This window comes from Neolamprologus multifasciatus, chromosome 4 (assembly GCF_963576455.1).
Source record: "Neolamprologus multifasciatus chromosome 4, fNeoMul1.2, whole genome shotgun sequence".
Taxonomy (NCBI): Eukaryota; Metazoa; Chordata; class Actinopteri; order Cichliformes; family Cichlidae; genus Neolamprologus; species Neolamprologus multifasciatus.
The window spans coordinates 17,380,742-17,403,697 of NC_140442.1; the positions used below are offsets into that span (position 1 = coordinate 17,380,742).

Genomic DNA, 22,956 nt, shown 5'->3' on the forward strand with positions numbered 1-22,956 from the left:
ACATACTTATTTTGTGTATAGACTATACAGTAAATGAAATCAAAATTCACATGTTTTATGCAACTGAAATGTTTAATTATGTTGGCTAAAGAAAATAAGAAAGTTACAGACTATATTTATATAAAACATGTATTTTTGCGGCATTTGATTATCTTAAGCATATATAATGCATATTACAGAATGTAACACCTGCATATGTGTAAACAAAAGGCTTTGATTTTTGCCACCCTACTTGATTTCTCCATTTGTTTGAGTTGTAACACAATCACGTTTCTACATATGACGGCCGAAAGATATATGATTATATGATGACAGCAATGATAGAACACCTTTAAATGATGAAAACAAACAAATCATACTAGAAAACGCTGCCATTAAATACATCTGTACACTATTTGAAATTCATTTGTAACCAGCTTCTAGATTACAGGCACTACTACAATCTCTCACCCTGCAGTCGGGCAGACACGTCCATATTCAAACTTTGGACCTAAACCTGCTCGTAAACAGATCAATAATCTGCATTTACGTGACTGTTAAACTACTACTGGTGTTACTCCTTGTTAGCCTCATCTAAACAGCTGGATTATCAAACTTCCTCTTGAAGACTAGCGGAGCTTATTGCTCTGGTTTCATTTACCAGGAAACGCAAAACATAAAGGGAGCTACGACTGTCCTCACTCAAACGAGCAGCAGACTTACACAGGTATGTTCTCTCGTTTCCTGGTGGATTAATTTTTACGTATTTTCACTCACATGACTTTACCCTCGTCTCTAATGCAGCATTTATTCTACATTTCAAGATACAATGAAGTGGGTTTAATATGGAGTCAATTACACTGCACTTAGTCCGCCTTCTCTTAAATTACAAGCATACTCATTCACATAAAAATGATCTATTAGTCTGCAGTATTACAGTTTTAAACAATATAATTAGTTTAACTTTCTGAGAAAGGGAGAGGTGAATATCATGAAACCAGAACCAAACCTGACAACATAAAACTCTGGGTTAACAAAGGTGTAATGAATAAGTGGGGAAAATAAAAGCATGTTTGGTCATGGCTATAAAATATGCATCACTTTACAAGTTACAGATACAAGTTATTAGTGTGATTTTCTCTCTTTATGTCACAAAGTTAAAGCTGTTTGATAAAACAACATTTCCCACTAACAAGCCTCTGTTCGTTTTGGGGTTTTTTTGTTTGTTTTTTTCTCTTTCTTTCTCCTTTCCCCCCCTCCTTTGTATATACTCATTTAGGTATATAAATATGTATGTATAGATATAGATATGTGATTGTTTATATAATGGTAATTATATTTTATGTATAAAAAAGAGGTTCTGGCAAACCGTCAGGCGTCTCAGGAGGGGAAAGCGGTGCTCTACCTGCACTGTGTATAGTGCTGGCGGAGCGCTGCTGACTTCGACTGAGAAAATTGTCAGGCGGTGGAAGGAATACTTCGAGGACCTCCTTAATCCCACTGATGACACGTCTTCCGAGGAGGAAGCAGAGTCTGGGGATGAGGGGAATGACCCGCCAATTTCTGGAGGCGAGGTCACTGAGGCAGTTAAACAGCTCCTTGGTGGCAGAGCCCCTGGTGTTGATGAGGTCCGCCCCGAGTTCCTGAAGGGTCTGGACGTTTTGCTAACTTTAATCAGTTAGCAAAAATTCAGTCGATAAACTTCCACACGCCTAATTAAAAAAAAATGTAAAAAAAGAAAGCAAAATTTTAAAATGCAATTCCAACCCATAATGGATGGTATTAACCAGAGAGAAGAAAAACAAGTCAAGCCTGTTTCAGAGTTTGTGTGGCTGAATGACTATCAAATTATAAACTAGGAATCCATGTAAAGGTGTCTTAATCATGGATATTCTATTAACCATAATATAATTAATAATATAAATTATGCATGAACAATAAAAACAGCAACTTCTTAAACCTCTCCAGGATGAAGATGTTTGGAAGAATGATGAGCTGCTGTGTGGCTCTCCTCCTGACCTTCAGCTCTGTGTCAGCTGTAAGACGAGCTCTCAACTCAATCACTGATCTGAGGTCAGTAGGCTTTGGCCAGTCTGTGCCCGAGTACAGCCTCTGCTTGCTCCACTGGTTTGCTACCACAATTGACTTTGACAATAACAACATCATCCTGCTGACCTTTGACCCAAACCGTGGTGATTATGGCTCACATCATTATCGTAACGATGAACAGCTGTTAGACCCACTGCCGAGGGGATACCGATACTACACTGTTGGTAACATCTACCAAGATGCATCACTGGAACTTCCAGATTATGTCGTCGAGTCGGACATTGAGGAAAGTAACAGGGCTCGCATTATAATTAGAGTCAGGGGGCGCAAGGCAGTACGGACAATAGACCAAGTCTATATCACACAGCATTATGAGACATATGAAGCTCGAGGGACAGAGTATGATCCACAACATACATATCGGGTCACTACCTGCCTTCTAAGAGTGTTGAGAAAGTTTTCCTTGCATCTCGATAACATCAACTCACTGGCTCTCAGAAACAGAGTTCATGACTCCCAGCTATCAGAGATAAGAAACATGTGGGGGGACCTCGCTTGTGTTGGACTGTTGTTTTTTATTGTGATCCCAGAAAAATATTCCTCTCACAAACGCAACAACAGACGTCAGCCAGCACCAAGAAGCAACACACAAAGTTATGTTGTGGTCAATATCCCAGAGAGCAGGGAAAATGGTGACTCTGTCGTCCTGGACACGTACAACTCTGATCCTTGGCATTACACATCTCTCTCACGAAGAGACAGATGCAATGAGAAAAACCGGGTTCAGTGTTTATTCTGTTGTTGTTTTTTAACAATTATTTTTTCAGTCTTTCTTATTATATACAGTGGTGCCTTGTCTCACGACTTTAATTTGTTTCATGACGGAGCTAATAAGTCAAATCATTCGTATGTCAAATCAATTTTCCCCACTGACATGAATTGAAATGCCATTAATCCGTTCATGACCCGGAAAAACATTGAGAAAGGAATTTTTACATGTTTTTCAATAAGAAAAATGTACTTATAAATAACAAATATTATATAAAAACAAAATAAAATTGAATGCACTGCAATAATCTGGTCTTATTAAGTATAATATACTTCATTATGGTGCAGAGTGTAGAAGTGCAACAACTCATACTGCTTCGCCAAGTCGTCTACAAACACATCTTGGCTGTGTTTTTTCGATTATTCCAATTAAAAAAATCATGTAAGTTTTAAATTAAAATCACATCCTCTCTGATTTCACAACTTTCATTAACATGGATTTATTCATTATACAGTGAATTTAGTGTGGGATAAAAAGCAAAGCAAATTACAACCACTTATAACCAGAACTGCTGGTGGGATATTATTCTGACCTCATACCCCGAGAATCAGACAGCTACATTTTGACACAACTATCTGAATAACAGGAGTTGTTCTCTTGCAGGCTTTGCCTCCATGTGCTTAATTTGACTTTTGACTTTATGGATTTGTTTTGTAAATCTCAGAAAATCTACTTGTAATGAAAGTCCAAATTATTGAGGAGAATGCACAATTACTCTGATGGATAAATGACACATATGTTGAGTAAGAGTCTGTTTCACTGATGTTTTAGAATATTCCTGTAATTTTGAAAACACTGTTCAATAAAATATATTTTCATGTGTGTGATGGTCATTTTGTGATGTGTCGCAACTGTCTTGACTCAAAAGTCGTATTTGATATAATAGTTAATGTTTTCAATAATACAAATTTCCTGGAGATCTGCTGACCTAAAACCAACACGATTCACTTGATTCAAATCCATCTGGGACTGTTTGTTGCAGGACTTTCATGTTTCACAACTTAGTGTATAAAAAACAGCAGATAAGATATGTGGCAGACAATAAGAGAAGTAACAAGGCTTTTATTCTAATTACAGTCAAGGAGCAGAATGAGGCATTGATAACAGACCAAATGTGCATCACACGAGCATTATGAGACATGCAAATCAGAGTATGAGGTATAATCCAGAGCATACATATCAGCTCACTACCAACCTGCTGAAGGAGATCAGAGAGTTTTCTGTGGAAGAAAATGACATGAGCTGACTGATGGAAGCAGTGCTGATGATTCCAGCTGAGGAAGATCAGAAAACCACGAGGTGACCTTTCTTGTCTTTGACTGTTTTTCTTTATTGTTTCTGAGGAAAAGTATTCCTCTCACAAACACAACAATAGACTTCAGGCAGTAGCAGGAAGGAGTACACAACGTTTTTTGTGGTCAGACTTTGAGCCCCTCTCAAGTGACTGAACTCTTCTTCCTATCTCTAAGGGAGAGGCCAACCACCTTTCACAAAAAGCTTATTTCTGCAGTCTCGTTCTTTCTCTCACTACTCAAAGCTCGTGACCATATTGAGAGTATGGGTTGTAGACAAGTAGTAAATTGACAGTTTTGCTTATACACTTAGCTCTTACAACTTCACATGTTATACTGATCCTGACTCTGGACAAAGGAGACTCTATATTGATAGTAGTTACCACGCTGACACCTGACACATCGTCAATCCTGAGATACTACTTCATTGAAAACAATGGGCGAGGGCAGCTCAGCTCATAATATCAACTTATTTTACTTCCTTACAGCTCAATAAACAAGGTCTGCAGCTAGATACATCCAAGGTGTTAGCTCCATTTATAGTTAGTCAATGTTTTATTTTGAAAAGCCTCAAAAGGATATGGTGCGATACGATGGTTTTACCGTCGTTGTTGCACAAACCGATGCATAAAACAGTCTCTTGTCCATCCAGAGTGTTATTTTAGATATAAGAAAAATAGACAACTCCAAGAAGAAATTAAGAAAGCCACTACATTAAGTAAAACCATCCTGCTCCAGAGCGAGACGACTGCATCGCTATGAGCTCGTACAAAGTTGGATACAGCAAGTCAGTTAAGTGTACAGAGCTGTGTGCATGAAGAATCTAAGAAGAAAAGAAATAAGCTTCCATGGATAAAGTTTTGGACTATGACATGCTGCCAAGCTACAAGTCGTGCCAAAATTGAACAATTACAATACTCAACTTCTTACAAATAAGTCAGTGACAGTGTTTTGTTCTTAAGAAAGATGACATTCACTACGAAAGCCTCAGTTTTGTGTCATGTATCATTTGTTTCATGAGTAAAAGGAGCAAAGATGGCAGATGAAGGTCCCAGGCCCAGGGCACAGAGCTGCAGTAGCGGGACTGGCCACAAGAGGGCACAAAAGTATACCGAAAGAGGTTTGGAAGAACAGCTCAGCAGGCATATAAACGCAAGAAGGTCCAAGCTGTCACAATTAACTTCAAAAATGAATAAAATTAGGGGACTGATGAAAGAGAATGAAAGTCTTGACATTGTTGATGAACATTTAAGTAACTTTTCAAAGCTACATGAAGAATTCTTACAGGCAAATGATGATGTACTGTCGATGTTGCCAGAAGATGAAAGGAATGTGGTCCAGATGCTCTGGTTCAATCCAAAAAAAGGAGCAGTTCAGTGGGTTTATGACTAAAGTTGAAAAATGGATCATCCTAACAAGACATCAGTATCAAGATGACGTGAGCCCAGATGACAGTGTGTCAGTGACTGCTAGACCAACTGCAAAGAAATCAGGTACCAGCGTCAGAAGAAGCTCAGTCAGTAGCCGCTCATCGAGGTCGTCCAAAGTTTCATCGGTATCATCTGTATGCGCCGACAGAGGAAGCAGAGCGTGCTGCTCTGCTCGCACGAGCTGCATCCTTGAAACAGAGACAAGCCTTGGACAATGAAGAATTTAAGTTAAAGGGAAGAAGAGAACAGCTTGAGATTGAGACAGCTATTGCTGCTTCTACAGCCAAAATAAAAGCGTTAGAGCTGTAAAAATGATGTGGAACAGTGTGAATCAGCTGTTTAACAGTTCAGCTTCCAAGAGCCAAAAGTGCACGGTGAACATGATGGCCAGTCAAAGGTAAATGGTATGGGCAGAAATCTGTGCCATCAGAAACTGAATTTGAATAAGTTAAATTTGAATTTGAATTGCTAGGATTGAATCTGAATTGTAACTTGAATAAATGCTTTTAAAAACTGAATATGAATTAGCCTAATTTGAAATTCAATTTATTATTCTATTATTTAAAATCAAGTATATTTTGAATGTTGATACTTGTTGGGTATTGTGTGGGAAACTGTTACTTCCTTGCACTTATGAATGTCATTTCCATGCTTACCAAGTGGCAGTTGACAATGACTGGATCCTGTTAAATCCAGGAAATGAATTAGACTTTCAAGCTCTAGACACCTATTTAGTTGATGATAGGCTGTTTGTGTCCTTGAGGTATTCTGTGGAAAATGTGATTGAAAGCACATTTTCCACTTTGTCTACATATATGACATATATATATTCTGGGTTGTTGAAGTAGAGCAAAACATTTGTGTGGACAGTTTTTTAAATACATGCCATCTCTGTGATCCGTCAAAACATTGTGTTCAGGTGTTTAATGTCTTTATGTGATTGTTTACTTTTTTTAAATGAATGTATTTTTCTTGACATGTCCTATGGCAATATACGAAGGATATAAGGATGTATTCCTGTGGTTCTTTAAATGCTTTGATGTGATTCTATTATCGAAAATAAATGATTAAATAACCAAATATTTTGGACTATATGGGGTACATTTTCGTCTCTTTAGGTACGAAATAGGTTGTCGCTGGGGGGGGGGGGGGGGGTGTACCTCATAGGTACCCTATTGTACCCTTTTCAAGGGAACATTTCTGTACTATAGTTTGAAGGTACATTTATGTCTTAGGAAAGTACATGATTGTACTTCAGATGGTACAACTGCACAAGGTACAAAAATGTACCAAACCTAAAGGGTATAGAAATGTCCCTCAAAAAGGAACACCCCCAGCGACAAGCATTTGTACTCTTTTTGGTACACTTTGGTACCCCTATTTCTGAGAGTGAACATTTACATTGTTTTCTTTGTGTTTCACAGACTTTTAGTACAAATCAAATCAAAAATGACACTCAATTTTAGTTACAGTTTGAGATAATGAAACTAAAAGTTTGAGTTGTAACATAATCACATCTTTCCACATATGAACAGACGCGTTGCTGTAATTCGATTACTTTTTTCAAGTAACGAGTAAAGTAAGGGATTACAATTGCAAAAAAGGTAATTAGATTACTGTTACTTTCCCGTAAGAACGCTGCGTTACTGCGTTACTAAACCGTGATTTCTGTGTCTCATGACAGTGACGTAAGCGAGTGCGAAGTTCGTGGCAACAGCTGTGTGCAGATCAACAAAGGATAATATATCAAGTGCAGTAGAGAGTATGAGCGTGCAGCGTTTAAAGCGTGGAAGTACTGACCTTACTTTGAGTTTGATTCGGTAAAAAGTGACAAAAACATTAGTGTCCGTTGTTCACTGCGTGAGAAGAAAACTTCTTTTTACAGCGAAAAAAAACCCTAAACTTCCGAGCAAGCACCGAGTACGCTGCCAGGGAATGGGAAATTCACAGAGAAACTCCCAGATCCTTCCACTGACCGCTGCGGCACACCTGCACCAGAACAAACCGCCTGCCCTACTCCTGCTATACAGGTGAAAATAGAGCAACAAGACTGAGTGTAAACACAAAAAACTGTTTTATTTTATGTGCTGGAATGTGCAGAAAATAGGTTAAAATGTTAAACAAATTTCTTCCAGTTAGAGAATGTTGCATATAATAAAAGTTTTACTTGATGCATAAAGTTAAAAGATTAAAACTAATAAAACAAGTTTTAAAAATAGACTTTTTCATTTGATTACATTTTGTATGATGGATTATGCAGAAAAAGTAGAACTGGGCTGAAAGATCTATCGCTTTATCACCTATTCAGGTTGTAAATCATGTTTTTAAAAGGAACTAAGTAATTAATTACTTTTGAAAATAAGTAATCAGTAAAGTAACGGGATTACTTTTTGTAATTCCTCATTAGTTACTGATTACTTTTTTCAAGTCACTTGAAGAACTCCGCATATGAATTTTACCAAGCCAAGTTTTTATATGATGACGGTAACAACAGAACGCCTTTAAATAAGGAAATTTGAATGACCAAACAAATCATTCAAGAAAACACTGCCACTGAAAAAATCTGTACACTATTTGAAATTCATTTGTAACTAGCTGTTATATTACAGACACTACTGCAATCTCTCACCCTACAGTGGGGCAGACACGCCCATATTCTAACTTTGGGCATCAACTTGCTTATAAAATGATCAATAATTTGATTTCACCTGACTGCTAAACTAGAAACACTTAAATCCATGATGGTGTTGCTCTTTAATAGCCTCATCTAAATATCTGGATTGTCAACCTTCATCTTCGCCACTTGCGGAGCTTATTGCTCTGGTTTCATTTACCAGGAAAGCAAAACTTAAAGGGAGCTACGACTGTCCTCACACAAACAGCAGCAGACTCTCATTTCCTTTTGGATTAATTTTTGCTTACTTTCACTCACATAATTTTGCCCTAATGCCGCATTTATTCTTTATTTAAAGATACAATGAAGTGGGTTTAACATGAAGTGGATTACACTTCTGCAATCTCCTTCTTAAATTACAAGCATACTCATTTACATGAAAAATGATCTATAAGTCCGTAGTATTATTACAGTTTTGAAACGTGTCATAGTTTAACTTTCTGGCACAGGGAGAGGCGTATCATGACACTTGTTTGCTGTCGTGCCGCACGCACTGCTTTCACTACTGGACTAGTTTTTGTGTTTTCAGAGTTTTGATTTCGGAGCCACTGGACTATCAGTACCAACCTCGGTTAACACTGCTTAATTTAAATCATCGCTCCCTGGGATATTTTGGATTAAGGACGCTAGTGGCAAACTTGCTAACGGGTCATCGGGGTAACGCTACGAGCGCGTCTCTAAATATGGGCCGAAGAAAGGACCGACAGCTGAGGAAGGCGGTGATATTAAGTCGCTGGAGTTTATGACAGAGGAGATTTCTACAGAGCCCCGCAAGGGACATGGGAGGGAAAAAAGTAAGATGAACTTTTGCGAGATAAACTTTTAAGATATTTTCAGGCGTGAATGTAGCCGTGTAACAATCAAATATCTGATCGGTTTATCAAGGCATCACATATTTGCAAAAGTGCTCCGACGTTTGCTAACAGGAGTTCGAGACATAAATTAACATATGCCAGGGGGTGTAATATAAAAAAGTTAAATACATTCAAATAATTTGTAATTAGTACAAACAGTGGCTCAGCTATGCTCCAATCCCTCCATATTGTGGCCAATCACATGCGAGGATATAGGATAATATCATTATGTGAAAAACAGAGAGGGTGAGAGACGCGACAGTCGAGTGGAGCGTGCGTCTGTCTTCTCAGTAAGTGAGTGAGACAGTAGACAGCGGTGAGGAGGGCTGTGCGAGTGCATCGCAAAAACACATAAATATGCCTGACACCCGTAAACAAAGCAGCATCTGGGTGCAGTTTAAATACTTTTTTTTGTCTCGGTCTCAGTCTTGACTTTGTCTTGGTCTTGACTTGGACTGTCCTCGTCTTAGTCTTGGTTTAGGCGGTCTTGACTACAAGTCTAGTTCTCACCCACTATTTTCATAACAGCGACGTGTATACATGTGTGTTGGTGCAAAAGTATGTTTATACACTGTATACATACATACATACATACATACATACATACATACATACACATATACATATATATTATAGATAGATAGATAGATAGATAGATAGATAGATAGATAGATAGATAGATAGATAGATAGATAGATAGATAGATAGATAGATAGATAGATAGATAGACAGATAGATGAAGTTGATTGGATTTACAGAAAGTGTGCAATAATTGTTTAAACAAAATCGGGCAGGTGCATAAATTTGGGCACCAAAAAAAAGAAATGAAATCAATATTTAGTAGATCCGCCTTTTGCAGAAATTACAGCCTCTAAACGCTTCCTGTAGGTTCCAATGAGAGTCTGGATTGTGGTTGACGGTATTTTGGACCATTCCTCTTTACAAAACATCTCTAGTTCATTCAGGTTTGATGGCTTCCAAGCATGGACAGCTCTCTTTAACTCACACCACAGATTTCAATAATATTCAGGTCTGGGGACTGAGATGGTCGTTCCAGAACGTTGTACTTGTTCCTCTGCATGAATGCCTTAGTGGAGTTTGAGCAGTGTTTCCGGTCGTTGTCTTGTTGAAAGATCCAGCCCCGGCGCAGCTTCAGCTTTGTCACTGATTCCTGGACATTGGTCTCCACAATCTGCTGATACTGAGTGGAATCCATGTGTCCCTCAACTTTGACAAGATTCCCAGTCCCTGCACTGGCCACACAGCCCCACAGCATGATGGAACCACCACCATATTTTACTGTAGGTAGCAGGTGTTTTTCTTGGAATGCTGTGTGCTTTTTCCTCCATGCGCAACGCCCCTTGTTATGCCCAAATAACTCAATTTTAGTTTCATCAGTCCACAGCACCTTATTCCAGAATGAAGCTAGCTTGTCCAAATGTGCTTTAGCAAACCTCAAGCGGCTCTATTTGTGCTGTGGGCGAAGAAAAGGCTTCCTCTGCATCACTCTCGCATACAGCATCTCCTTGTGTAAAGTGCGCTGAATGGTTGAACGATGCACAGCAACTCCATCTGCTACAAGATGATGCTTAAATCTCTGAGACAGCTTTCTGTATCCTTCCCCTAAACCATGATGGTGAACAATCTTTGTCTTCAGGTCATTTGAGAGTAGTTTTGAGACCCCCATGTTGCTACTCTTCAGAGAAAATTAAAAGAGGAGGGAAACTTACAACTGACCCCCTTAAATACTCTTTCTCATTATTGGATTCACCTGTTTATGTAGGTCAGGGGTCACTGAGCTTACCAAGCCAATTTGAGTTCCAATAATTAGTTCTAAAAGATTTGGAATCAATAAAATGACAACAGTGCCCAAATTTATGCACCTGCCTGATTTAAACAATTATTGCACACTTTCTGTAAATCCAATAAACTTCATTTCACTTCTCAAATATCACTGTGTGTGTGTCTCCTATATGATATATTTAACTGACATTTTTTATTGTAACAACCAACGATTTATACAGGAAAATAATGACTATTAACTCTCTCAAGGCAGACGTTGCCGATTTGCAACAGTTAAAAACTAACAACCTGAAGACCCCACATACATATTTTATGAGTTTTTTTTACTCAGAAGTACCACTGCAGGACTTGGTTGTGCATTAGCAACAAAAAACTTAATTTGAGCCTGAGAGGGTTAACAAGGTTCCCCAAACTTTTGCAGCCCACTGTATATACATGGACGGACGGACGGACAGTTAAAGCTGTCTTAATAATTAATATTCTATTAATCACAATATGCAGTCATCACATAATCATTTGACGCTTCACTTGGTCAAAACAAATCATGTAATGAATGTCAGAATATAAAGTATGCATGAACAATAAAAACAGTGACTTCTTAAATCTCTCCAGGATGAAGATGTTTGGAAGAAAGATGAGCTGCTGTGTGGCTCTCCTCCTGACCTTCACCTCTGTGTCAGCTGTAGGACGAAAGCTCAACTCAATCACTGATCTGAGGTCAGTAGGCTTTGGCCAGTCTCTGCCTGAGCAGAGCCTCTGGTTGCTCCACTGGTTTGCCAATGAAATTGACATTGACATAAACGGTGACATAAGTCTGATCTTTGACCCAAATAGTGGTGATTATGGCTCACATCATTATCGCAACGATGAACAGCTGTTAGACCCTCTGCCATGGGGATATCAGTACTACAGTCTTGGTAATATCCATCGAGAAGGATCGTTGCGACTTCCACCTCATGTCTTCCAATTAGAGCACGAGGCCGGCAACAGGGCTCGGATCATAATCAGAGTCAGGGAGCCAAACCATGGATGGCGAACTTCACAGAGAATAGACCGAGTCTATATCACACAGCATTATGGTACATCTGAACATCGAGGGACAGAGTATGATCCACAATATACATACGAGATCACTGCTGACCTCTTAAGAGCGATCAGCAAGTTTTTCATGGACAGTAATGACATCAATTTACTGATGTCTCTCAGAGACCACTTTAGAAGCAGCGCTGATGACTCCCAGCTATCAGAGATGAGAAACACGTGGGGTGACCTCGCTTGTCTTGGACTGTTGTTGTTTATTGTGATCCAGAAGAGCAATTCCTCTCACAAACACAACAGATGGCAGCCATCACAGAGAAGCAACACACTAAGTGATACTGTGGTCAATATCACAGAGAGCAGGCAACACAATGCTTTTGTCTCCCCAGAAAGCTTCAACTCTACTTTGCCGGACGACAACACCTGTGTTAGGTGTTTCTGTGTTGTGTTTGGTGTTTCAGTCATCTTTGGTCTTCTGTATCTGGCATACTCACTTATATATTAATTTAACTACAATCAGTGTCAACACATAGATTAAATAGAGCATTTTATTACAGTGTACTGCCACTGACTGCAAAACCCTTGAGCAAACAGTGCTTCACCATCAGTCTTCCTCCTGCAGTCTTGGTACACTCCCTTTTTTCTTTTCCTCAGAAGCTCAGTCAGCCCCTAAACTCTTTTTCCTGACATTTTCCCTGCAGCACTGAAGACTGAAGTTGTCAATCCTTCTTGAAAAAACAGAGAAATTGGTATATTTTACACTATAATATTTATTGTCGTTATTATTGGTTTCAAAGTATCCATAAGATTGTTGAAAATGTAGTTTATTTTTATTTAGCCAATTTTGTTCTGTCTATGCTTCCTTTAATAGAGGGTGGCTTATCATAACTATGCAGATAACACCCTGATTTAAGGCTGTAACTGAGTCAGCTTTTTCGAGAGAAATTGCTAATTTATGGATTTTTTTTTTTTGTTCCCCAACTTTCCTCAACTTTCTCCATTTCTATTTTAATAATCAGGTAAATTTTTTAATTTTACACCACATCATCTCATATTTCATGACTTTCCTTAATAAGGGTTTATTAATTGTATAGTAAATAAACCCAGTTAGTTTGATCTCACATTGTGTGTGATAAAAAGAAAAATAAATTACAACCAGAAGACTAGGACTGCTGGGATATTATTTGTACTCCATGTCCTAAGAATCAGTCAGCTACAACACTTTGTTACAACCAGTTGAATAACAGGAGTTGTTCCATTGTACACTTTGAAATGGTGTTTCCTTGCTTGAACTGAAAACCTTAAAGACTTAGATGCAAAACAAAACAAGAAGAGAAGCAAAGGTTTCTCTTTAGGACTTTGTGAACTCGTTTTCTCCTTTTTAGCTTCATTTGTTTTGTTTTTTATCTACATGAATCTCATTTATTACACTTCTGTAACAACACTGGCTCCTGTTTCTGTCTGTTTTTTGTGCGCATTTTCTATTTTCAATGCATGTTGCTGCTTTCTTCATGTTCTATCTATCTGTATGTATCCCAAACAACCCAAATATTAGAGTAACAAACATCTTGTGACACATCCTGTGTTGGATTTTCTTGTCGAAGGAATCATCAATTTAACTGACAGATGTTTTGCTGACTCATGCTTATGTTCAATCAGGTTCAACAGCTTGTTAAGGTCTACAAATACTTTTTGCACATTTAGATGTTTGCAGGTGTTTATTTGTAGACATGTAAATTATATATATTTTCCTCTACTTGGTCTGGAAATAAAAATTCTCAACAAAACTTTTGATTCATTTGTGTGTAATTTATTTGCTACAAAGAAAAAGAGCTGCATGAACATCTGACTCTGTGGTGATGCCATCTTGTTTGCCAGTGGTTGGAATGATGGACAAAGGAGCTGGATGAACATCTCTTCTTCTTTACGGGCAGTGGTGTCACTGGTGACGTCTGAAACCTCGCTGGTTCAGAAAGTGGTCTGAGCATTGGTGTGATTTATGAACATGTATAAATTTGCGTGTTAGCATTCGTGTTGGGTTTTCGTCTGTGAGACAGAGGAGCTTGATTTTATAGAGCCAGCTGAAAGGAGAAGGGTTTCCCTCCGGGTGGAAACACTTTAAGCTGAATGTTACATATAATCTGCCTGTAAATAATGAAACATGTTACGACTAAAACGTTCACAAGTTGGGGTTTTTTGTTAAGTTAAATAAAACAAAATTAATACACTTTTAAGTATTTATTGTGTCCCAATTAACTGGGGCACAACACATCACCTATGAGTGTCTGTGCTGTGGGATACTGGTGCACTCCTGCCTCCTCACCATTATGTGAAAGAAAATACCATCAGCCCAATATTCATGAGCACAGTCACTGTCCCATCTTTTGAAAACACCACAACAGGTTTAACACAAACTTCTCATATCCTGTTGGATTTATTTAAACACCGACTGAAGTCTTACTGACAGGTTTTTGACATTGATAGAGCTCAACAGCCACGAGGCCTCACAGGTGGTTGAAATGACAATAAAGGTTTTGACCAGCAGGGGGCGTGGTCAGATGAAGCCTCGAGAAATGAAACTTACTTTGAACCAGCTGGACTGAAAGTTTTAAGGTTTCATGAGGCTTTACGAGGCTTCATCTGCACACTTCTGACACCTGACCGGTGTCAGAAGTGTGCACCTGATCAGTGCCCACATACTACTTCATCAAGAATCATGGGTTAGAGCAGCTCAGCATATAATATCAAATTATTTAGTTACTCTGAACAGCCCCATAAACAATGCCTGCAGTTACAAACATTCAAGGTTATGTTGCTATTGTATTTGTCAAACTAGTCTCAGTTTTCTTTAGAAAGGTTCCTAATGCTTGGCAGCAGGGCTGGACCCTCTGGGCTGGCACGTGCCATCCTAAATTAATCTCTTGGTTTTATTTCTTGTTGTCAGTAGCAACCGATGCCGATGCCAGAGCACATCGTGAATCAACACCATGGGCATTTCAGATTTTACACAACTATTATTTTGTCAGTGTGTGAAAACAAATGATCAACTTTGTCTGGAAAAGGATTATTTTTATAGCAGGTTATTGATTGAATGAAAAGTTCCAGTTATTCACTTTGTTTATTACTTTGTAGTTTCGATGCCTGCAGGTGAGGTCTTTATCAAATGCAAAAGGCAGAAATTCACGTCCTTCATATTTTCCACCCAGTGGGCTATAATGGAGACCTAGCTGGGTTTTATGTTTGACACCCCTGATCTACATTGACTGTAAAGTTTTACAGCTTGGAGATGTTTCACGTGAAATGTTGTTAGAAGAGGTTTAATCCTGTAACATTATGTTGACAGTTTCAGCGGCCATGCGTTGTGACACCCTGACTCTGGCCCCTTTGAAGATTTTGAAAAGCAAGTGAAAGAGCAAATACCTGGAAAACGAACTCCTCCTCCCTTATGGTGTCAGTTTAAAGATGAATCAGTATAACAAAAGAAAAAAACTATTTTAGTCCTTAATAAAGCTCTATGACATCAGTCACTGCTAAAGTATTGACTTTGACTGATTGATTTAATGTAGACATACATTTAAATACATCTATGCCAAGATTTGCATTGTTTTCTTGGTGTCTCACAGATTTCTTAGAACAAACAAATAGAGTCACTGGACCAGCTGGTGCAGGCAAATCCAATTTACTTAATCTGTCTTAAATGATTCAAATTAGGCAGAAATACTGGTTGAACTGGCTGAGTTCCACACAGCTGTCCAAGAACTTTCGAAACACAGAGGCGTGGTGATCGTAGAAGCATAGGTTCACTGTCGGCATTACAGTAAGTGCATCACAGTTTGTTTGTTTTTTTAAATTAGAAAAGAACTGCTAAACTAGAAACACTTAAATCCATGATGGTGTTCCTCTTTTACAGCCTCATCCAAATAGCTGGATTATCAGACTTCATCTTATCAACTAGCAGAACTTGTTGGTCTGGTTTCATTTACCAGGAAAAGCAAAGCATAAAGGGAGCTACGACTGTCCTCACACAAACAGCAGCAGCAGACTTACACAGGTAAGTTCTCTCATTTTCTGGGGAATTCATTCTAATTTATTTTCACTCCCATGACTTTACCCTCTTTTCTAATGCTCCATTTATTCTACCAATGACAAAATATTTAAAGATATGATGAAATGGACTTGTACTTTGTCCGCATTCTCTTAAATTACAAGCATACTCATTCAAGTGCAAAATGATCTAGTTTTGATATTATTAGTTTAACTTTCTGACACATGGAGAAGTGAGTATCATGAAACCACCTGACAACATAAATAAATAAAATTATGGGTTAACAGAAGTGTAATGGATAAGTGAGAAAAATAAATAAAAAAGATGAATGAAAAGGCACTCAAATATGTAGTTGTTACAATAGATAGATAGATAGATAGATAGATAGATAGATAGATAGATAGATAGATAGATAGATAGATAGATAGATAGATAGATAGACAGTGTTGGGGAGTAACGGAATACATGTACCGCCGTTACGTATTTAAAATACAAAATATGAGTAACCGTATTCCGTTACAGTTACCGTTTGAAAAGGTGGTATTTAGAATACAGTTACTTTGTTGAAATAAATGGATTACACGGCGGTACTTCCCTGTTTCATATTGTCGCGGGTCAGGCCTGTTTGGGTTTTGTTTGACAGCTACGATCTGTTGCTCCAGGCGGCAGCGTTACGGTTGCCATGGTTACAAGTAGGGGTGGGTTTTTATAATCGATTTATCGATTAAAATCGATTCTGGCTTGGATAACGTAAAATCGATTCATTAAAATCCTGAATCGATTTTTTAATATAAATTTATTTTGCCCGAAATGCCAGAATCTCATGTTAAACCTCAAAATTTCAACAACCACCAAACAGCTAAGACAGTAAATGAGAGCAGGAACATGGATTCTGCACAAAGACTTAAACACACAGCCCAACCGCGGATCAGAATCAGTGAGATGTTGCCTTTCTCACGGTCGGGGCTGAAAGCCGACAGCGCGCTGATTCTGATCTGTCGGCGGTCCGCGCTTTGTGTTCACGCCCTTTATGCGCTGATTCTAAAGCTGTTAGTTTTATCTCTCTCCAAACAATATTGACCGAACCAGCAGCAAAAGAAGATCCAAACTAGGCTTCACATAAACAACGTCATGAATTCACTCTGACTTTTATTGTTTTGCTTCGACCACGATGCACAGCTCTCTCTCATGCTCGCTCTCTTGCGCGCTCTCTCTCCCTCTCTCTCCCTCTCTCTCTCTGTACTGTTTTCTGCATTATTCGCTTGCTTGTTACGCACAAGTCTACCGTTGTTTACAGCGCTGTCGGCCGACGTTTTTTTTTTTTTCGTTTTATATACTTCCGAAAATAAAACCTAATTTCTGCCGTTCAATACCGAACAAATTTAAACTTTTTAAAATTATGCAAAATGCAAAACGCTCAGCCTTGTCTCTAATAAAACCGCTGTAACTTCAGAGGTAATGTTCATGTGTTGATTAATGGTTTTCTTTCGTTTTTGATCTACTGCAGAAAATTTTTATAAAATCCCAGAACAGGAAAATCACCTTCATGTTTTTCTGTGTTTTATCCTCAGCTACTTTGACACAAAGGCCTCTGCTGTGATGCTCACACCTTTGATAAAGTCTTGGTGTGTCAGCTTCCTTTTTATAGATACAAAAATATGTAAATGTACTGATCTGAATTATAATATTTCTGACTGTCAAAATTTCCCAGATTCAAATCAAAGTGAATCGAATCGAATTAAATCGAATCGAATCGAATTAAATCGAATCGTGGATCGAATCGATTCGGGACCCTGTGAATCGGAATTGAATCGATTCTAGAAATCAGTGACGATACCCAGCCCTAGTTACAAGGTGCCGGTCTCTCTCTGCATGTTTCCTGGGTGAGAGAGCGCCTGTTGTTGTTGTCGTGCTAAGCTAATAGGCAGAATGCTACCGGAAGAATGTAGCATCATGGGCAGTGTAGTCCGTGCTGCAGGGAGAATGGACTGCCATACACGTTATGTGTCTGTGAGCGAGGGAGGGAGAAAAAGGAAAAGTACGAGCTGTCATCGAGCAAAAACGGGAGCTGGAAGCATGTAAATATAATAATAACCACTGCAGCCAAGAAGAGTGCCTGACAAGCCCAGTTGTAAGTAAGCTATTAAGACTCGACTGTACACCGTGTTCGTGTTTTCCTCCAAAGACAATAAGTTCCGTTGGAGCAGCCTTTCAACGCCCCTCTCTGTCTCTCGCTAGCAAAATGACCCAGACAACAAAGTAAAGCTAGTTTTCGGCTACGAGCCCGACACAGAACCCGACGTATTAGCCAGAGGTCCCTTTACTACGGTTCGGAGCCGCGGACCTTCAGTAACAGTAATAAATCACAGCAATAGTACATTCATGTAGTTGTAAACAGCATGATAATATATTAAGTAATCCAAAGTATTCAGAATACGTTACTCTCATTGGGTAACTTAACGGAATACGTTACAGAATACATTTTGGGGCATGTATTCTGTATTCTGTAATGGAATACATTTTAAAAGTAACCTTCCCAACACTGTAGATAGATAGATAGATAGATAGATAGATAGATACCTTTATTAGTCCCACCCGTGGGAAATTTCATGTTAAACAATTTGCTAATTGCTATAAATATGTCTCAATTCTTTGTTAAATTATTATTTAGTTTGCTTTGTTTAATTAATCCTTTGTAAACTGAGTGTTGAGCGATCCTTCCCTGTTTTTTATCTGAAGCTGACAGGAGGCTTCAGCCAACAAATCACGTTACAGTTATTAGTGTAATTTTCTCTCTTTATGCCACAAAGTTAAAGCTGTTTGAGAAAACAACTTTTCTCAATAAAAAGCCTCTCGTAACAATTAATTAAAAAAGTAACTTTTTATTTCAGTTGAAGAAAGCAAAATTTTAAAATGCAACTCCAACCCATAATAGATGGTATAAACCGGAGAGGAAAAAAACAAGTAAAACCTGTTTCAGAGTTTGTGTGGCTGAATGACTATCAAATTATAAACTAGGAATACATTTAAAGCTGTCTTAATCATTAATAATCTGTTAATCACAATATGTAGTCATCACATAATCATTTGATGCTTCACTGGTCAAAAACATTTAATGAATGTCAGAATATAAAGTATGTATGAACAATAAAAACAGCAACTTCTTAAATCTCTCCAGGATGAAGATGTTTGGAAGAATGATGAGCTGCTGTGTGGCTCTCCTCCTGACCTTCACCTCTGTGTCAGCTGTAGGACGAAAGCTCAACTCAATCACTGATCTGAGGTCAGTAGGCTTTGGCCAGTCTGTGAATGAGCACAGCTTCCGGTTGCTCCACTGGTTTGCCAATGCAGTTGACATAAACACAAATGATGACATACGTCTGACCTTTGGCCCAAATAGTGGTGATTATGGCTCACATCATTATCGCAACAATGAACAGCTGTTAGACCCACTGCCGTGGGGATATCAGTACTACAGTCTTGGTAATATCCATCGAGAAGGATCGTTGCGACTTCCACATCATGTCTTCCAATCAGAGCACGAGTACGGCAACAGGGCTCGGATCATAATCAGAGTCTGGGCGCAGAATGTGGGACGGCGAACTTCACAGAGAATAGACCGAGTCTATATCACACAGCATTATGAGATCTATGAAGATCGACGGACAGCGTATGATCCACTACATACATATCAGGTCACCACTGACCTGTTAACAGAGTTGAGAGGTTTTTCCTTGGACCGTGATAACATCAACTTACAGTCTCGCAGAGTAGTCCAGGAGAACTATTCCTCTCACGAGTACAACAGACATCCGCATGATGTGCTCCAGAGTTCACAGAGCCGTCAAAACAATACTTTTGTCTTCTCAGAAAGGTACAACTCTAATTTGCATTTCCAATCTCAGGATGACAACACTTGTGTTTATTGTTTCATCTGTGCTGTTGTGATTGTTGCTTCACTCGTTTTTGGTCTTCTGTATCTGTCATACTCATCTAAATATTAAATCAACTAAACTCAATGTCAACACTCATATTGAATTGAGCTTTTCTGTTTTGCCACTTATTGCAAAACCCTTGAGCAAACTGTGTTACATCGTTCATCTTCTTCTTCATGTCCTGCCAGACTTTTTCCCCTCAGTCACTTAGCCCCTGCAGTCTTTTTCCTGGTATTTTCCCTTGTGAAAAAGACAGAAATTTACATATTTTTACATTATAACACAGTATAATAATTATTGGCTTTATTATTGGTCTCTATTTATTCTTCAGATAGTTGAAAAGGTAGTTTATAAACCAAATTAGTGAGTACTTGAATATTAATAGCTACCATGAAATCTTCCAATCAGGCTTTCATCAGTGTCACAGCACAGAAGCTGCTCTCATGAAAGGTGTGAAATTATATTTGGTATAGTAATGCTACTTCTTACCACAGTATTCAGTACTGTTGATCATAATATGGCATTATCATCTTACAGGAATCACTCTTAGACGGTTTAAATCAAACTTAGAAGATGGGGATTGTTTACATTTTGTCTCTATTGACAAAGCTGATTGATGGATTTCTTTATGGGTTGACTACTGCAATGCTTTTCTTGCAGTAGAGCGGGTCACTTTGTGTTGCCTTGATGTGAAAATAAAGAGGATGGTGTGACATTTAGTTCCTGCCCACTGCTTGAACAAACTGCCTCAGATCTTCACTAATTTTATCAAATTCTATTTTTAAAAACATGGAATGTTTCAAATAAAATCACAGCATCTCGTATTTCATGATATTTCCTAAAATGTGTTTATTCATCACATGGTGAATTTTGTGTGGGATAAAAGAAAAACAAATTACAACCACTTATACCTAAAACTGCAGGGGTATAGTAGGTATACGTAGTAAAAAGTAGTACAAACTGTCAGTGATCAACACATGATCACCAGGAGCTGAAGAAGTCGTCAGAATATTACAGTGAAGTGGTGTTTGCTTGTTTGGACTGAAAACCTGAAACACTCAGATGCCTGTGCCGCATTTTCCTATTAAAACTGCCTTTATGAAAACATCAGAGAAGAACAAACAACAAGAAAGTGTGATGTTTACTTAGAGTAAAAAGTTTACAAGTTCAATAACAGTTTTATGGAGCTTGAGGCGACTGTTGTTGTGATTTGGTGCTGTATAAATAAAATTGAATTGAACTGAATTTACAAAACAACAGTTTGTGAATCAGTGTGGCTCGTTTGAGGAGAATGCACAATTACTCTGATGGATAAATGACACATATGTTGATTGAGAGTCTGTTTCACTGATGGGTTTGTGTTCTTTCTGTAATCTTGAAAATGCTGTTCAATAAAATATATTTTCACGTGTGTGATGTGTTGTAACTGTCTTGACTAAAAGTCATATTTTATATATTAGTTTATTTTTTCAGTAATACAAATTGAGTTTCCTGGAGACCTGCTGACCTAAAACCAAAACAGTTGACTTGATTCAAATCCATCTGGGACTGTTTGTTGCAGGACTTTCATGTTTCATAACATAGTGTATAACAAACAGCAGATAAGATATGTGGCAGACAATGGGAGAAGTAATGGGACTCAAATTATAGTTAGAATCAGGGAGCAGAATGATGTATGATAATAGACCAAGTGTATATCACACAGCATTATGAAACATCTGAAAATCAGGGCACGAGGTATAATCCAGAACATACCAGGTGACTACCAACCGGCTGATCAGAGAGTTTTCTGTGCAAGAAAATGACATAAGCTGATGGTTTAGAAGCAGTGCTGATGATTCCCAACTTCTGTCATGGTTTTCTGCGTGGCAGGCAGAATGTAGGACTCGAACACAGAGTAAACTCAAAACAGCAGCTTTACTGCTGGAAAAACTCTTACACAGAAAACAAAACCAAAAACATGAAACTCAAAACCAAAAAATAAGAAACTGAACTGGGAACAGAGAACTCGGAAATAACAGGAGTAAGACTGAAACACACAGTGATGCGGGTGTATGATTGTTAACGAAGGGATAGGAAAACACGGGGCTCAAATACACAAGGAAGCAACGAGGGAATGGGAAACTGGAGGGAAACACAGCTGGGACTAATCTGACATAACAAGACAAAGGAGAAGTAAAACTCAACACACTAAACACAGAACACGAGACTATCAAAGTAGAACAAAACAGGCACGGAGACACAGACTTGACAAGGAGGCACGGCTGACTGGGAAAACAGAGTGAACATAGAGACAGGGGTGAATGGACATGACACGTGGGACACGGGAACAGAAACTAAACACAAAGATGAAAATAGAGGGAGCGAGAACTAAGATTACTGAGAGCTTGAAAAATAAGGATAACCAAAACCAAGAACAACAACAATCAAAGAATATTAAACCAAAAACACAAACACTGGATTATGAGACCCATTACCATGACAACTATGACAGATAAGAAACATGTGGGGTGACTGGTCCTGATTCAGGTCAGAGAAGAGACTTCATTGGTTGCTGTGCTGGCACACTCACACCTGACTCAACATCAGGCTCAGAAAATGGGCAGATTCACTTAAGTTGCAGCTCGTTACCTGTTTCAAAAGGATCCAGTGTTGTTTTTTACACATATATAACTTGGCTGCATAAATAACTGGAAGCTGAAACTACACTATAGAGAATCAGCCCAATTAAAAAGCCCTGCAATTACATATACTCATGGTTATGTTTTTATTTTAAATGAAAGGAAATAATCAGGAAATGAGTGTTTACCAGTAATAATAAGAGCTGACTGAATTATTTAAATACTAAGTAAAACTGCTTCAAAACTTCCTTTGTAACCTTCTTAACTAGAACATAGTGTGGTAAGTAGATGTGGGAATCAATAGAAACCCCACAATATGACATCTCAATGTCACTCATGATACAAAGAAACTAACTAACATTTTGTCAGTGCTTAAAAACAAAATAACAGAATCAAATTTCTTGGGG

The 22,956-nt window shown here is 38.4% G+C and overlaps 4 protein-coding genes across 4 annotated transcripts in view; all 4 read left to right on the forward strand.

Annotated features, from left to right (window-relative positions):
• LOC146520204 (uncharacterized) overlaps positions 1 to 19,883 on the forward strand; it is a 28,453-nt gene extending 8,570 nt beyond the window's left edge. Inside the window, exon 3 of the transcript XR_014873762.1 lies at positions 19,868 to 19,883. The gene's annotated coding sequence lies outside the window, so the exon portion shown is untranslated. The remainder of the gene's footprint in view (positions 1 to 19,867) is intronic.
• On the forward strand, positions 348 to 4,002 carry LOC146520205 (uncharacterized). Its single transcript, XM_085158359.1, has 2 exons — positions 348 to 706; positions 1,948 to 4,002. The coding sequence occupies exon 2, from the start codon at positions 1,949 to 1,951 to the stop codon at positions 2,969 to 2,971; it is 1,023 nt and encodes a 340-aa protein (XP_085014485.1). The 5' UTR covers positions 348 to 706; position 1,948; the 3' UTR covers positions 2,972 to 4,002.
• On the forward strand, positions 9,733 to 13,078 carry LOC146520206 (uncharacterized). The gene has a single exon (XM_085157364.1). The coding sequence runs from the start codon at positions 11,464 to 11,466 to the stop codon at positions 12,451 to 12,453; it is 990 nt and encodes a 329-aa protein (XP_085013490.1). The 5' UTR covers positions 9,733 to 11,463; the 3' UTR covers positions 12,454 to 13,078.
• On the forward strand, positions 15,727 to 22,749 carry LOC146520207 (uncharacterized). The gene is made up of 2 exons (XM_085157363.1): positions 15,727 to 15,999; positions 19,172 to 22,749. The coding sequence occupies exons 1-2, from the start codon at positions 15,836 to 15,838 to the stop codon at positions 19,995 to 19,997; spliced, it is 990 nt and encodes a 329-aa protein (XP_085013489.1). The 5' UTR covers positions 15,727 to 15,835; the 3' UTR covers positions 19,998 to 22,749.
• The last annotated feature ends 207 nt before the right edge of the window (positions 22,750 to 22,956 follow it).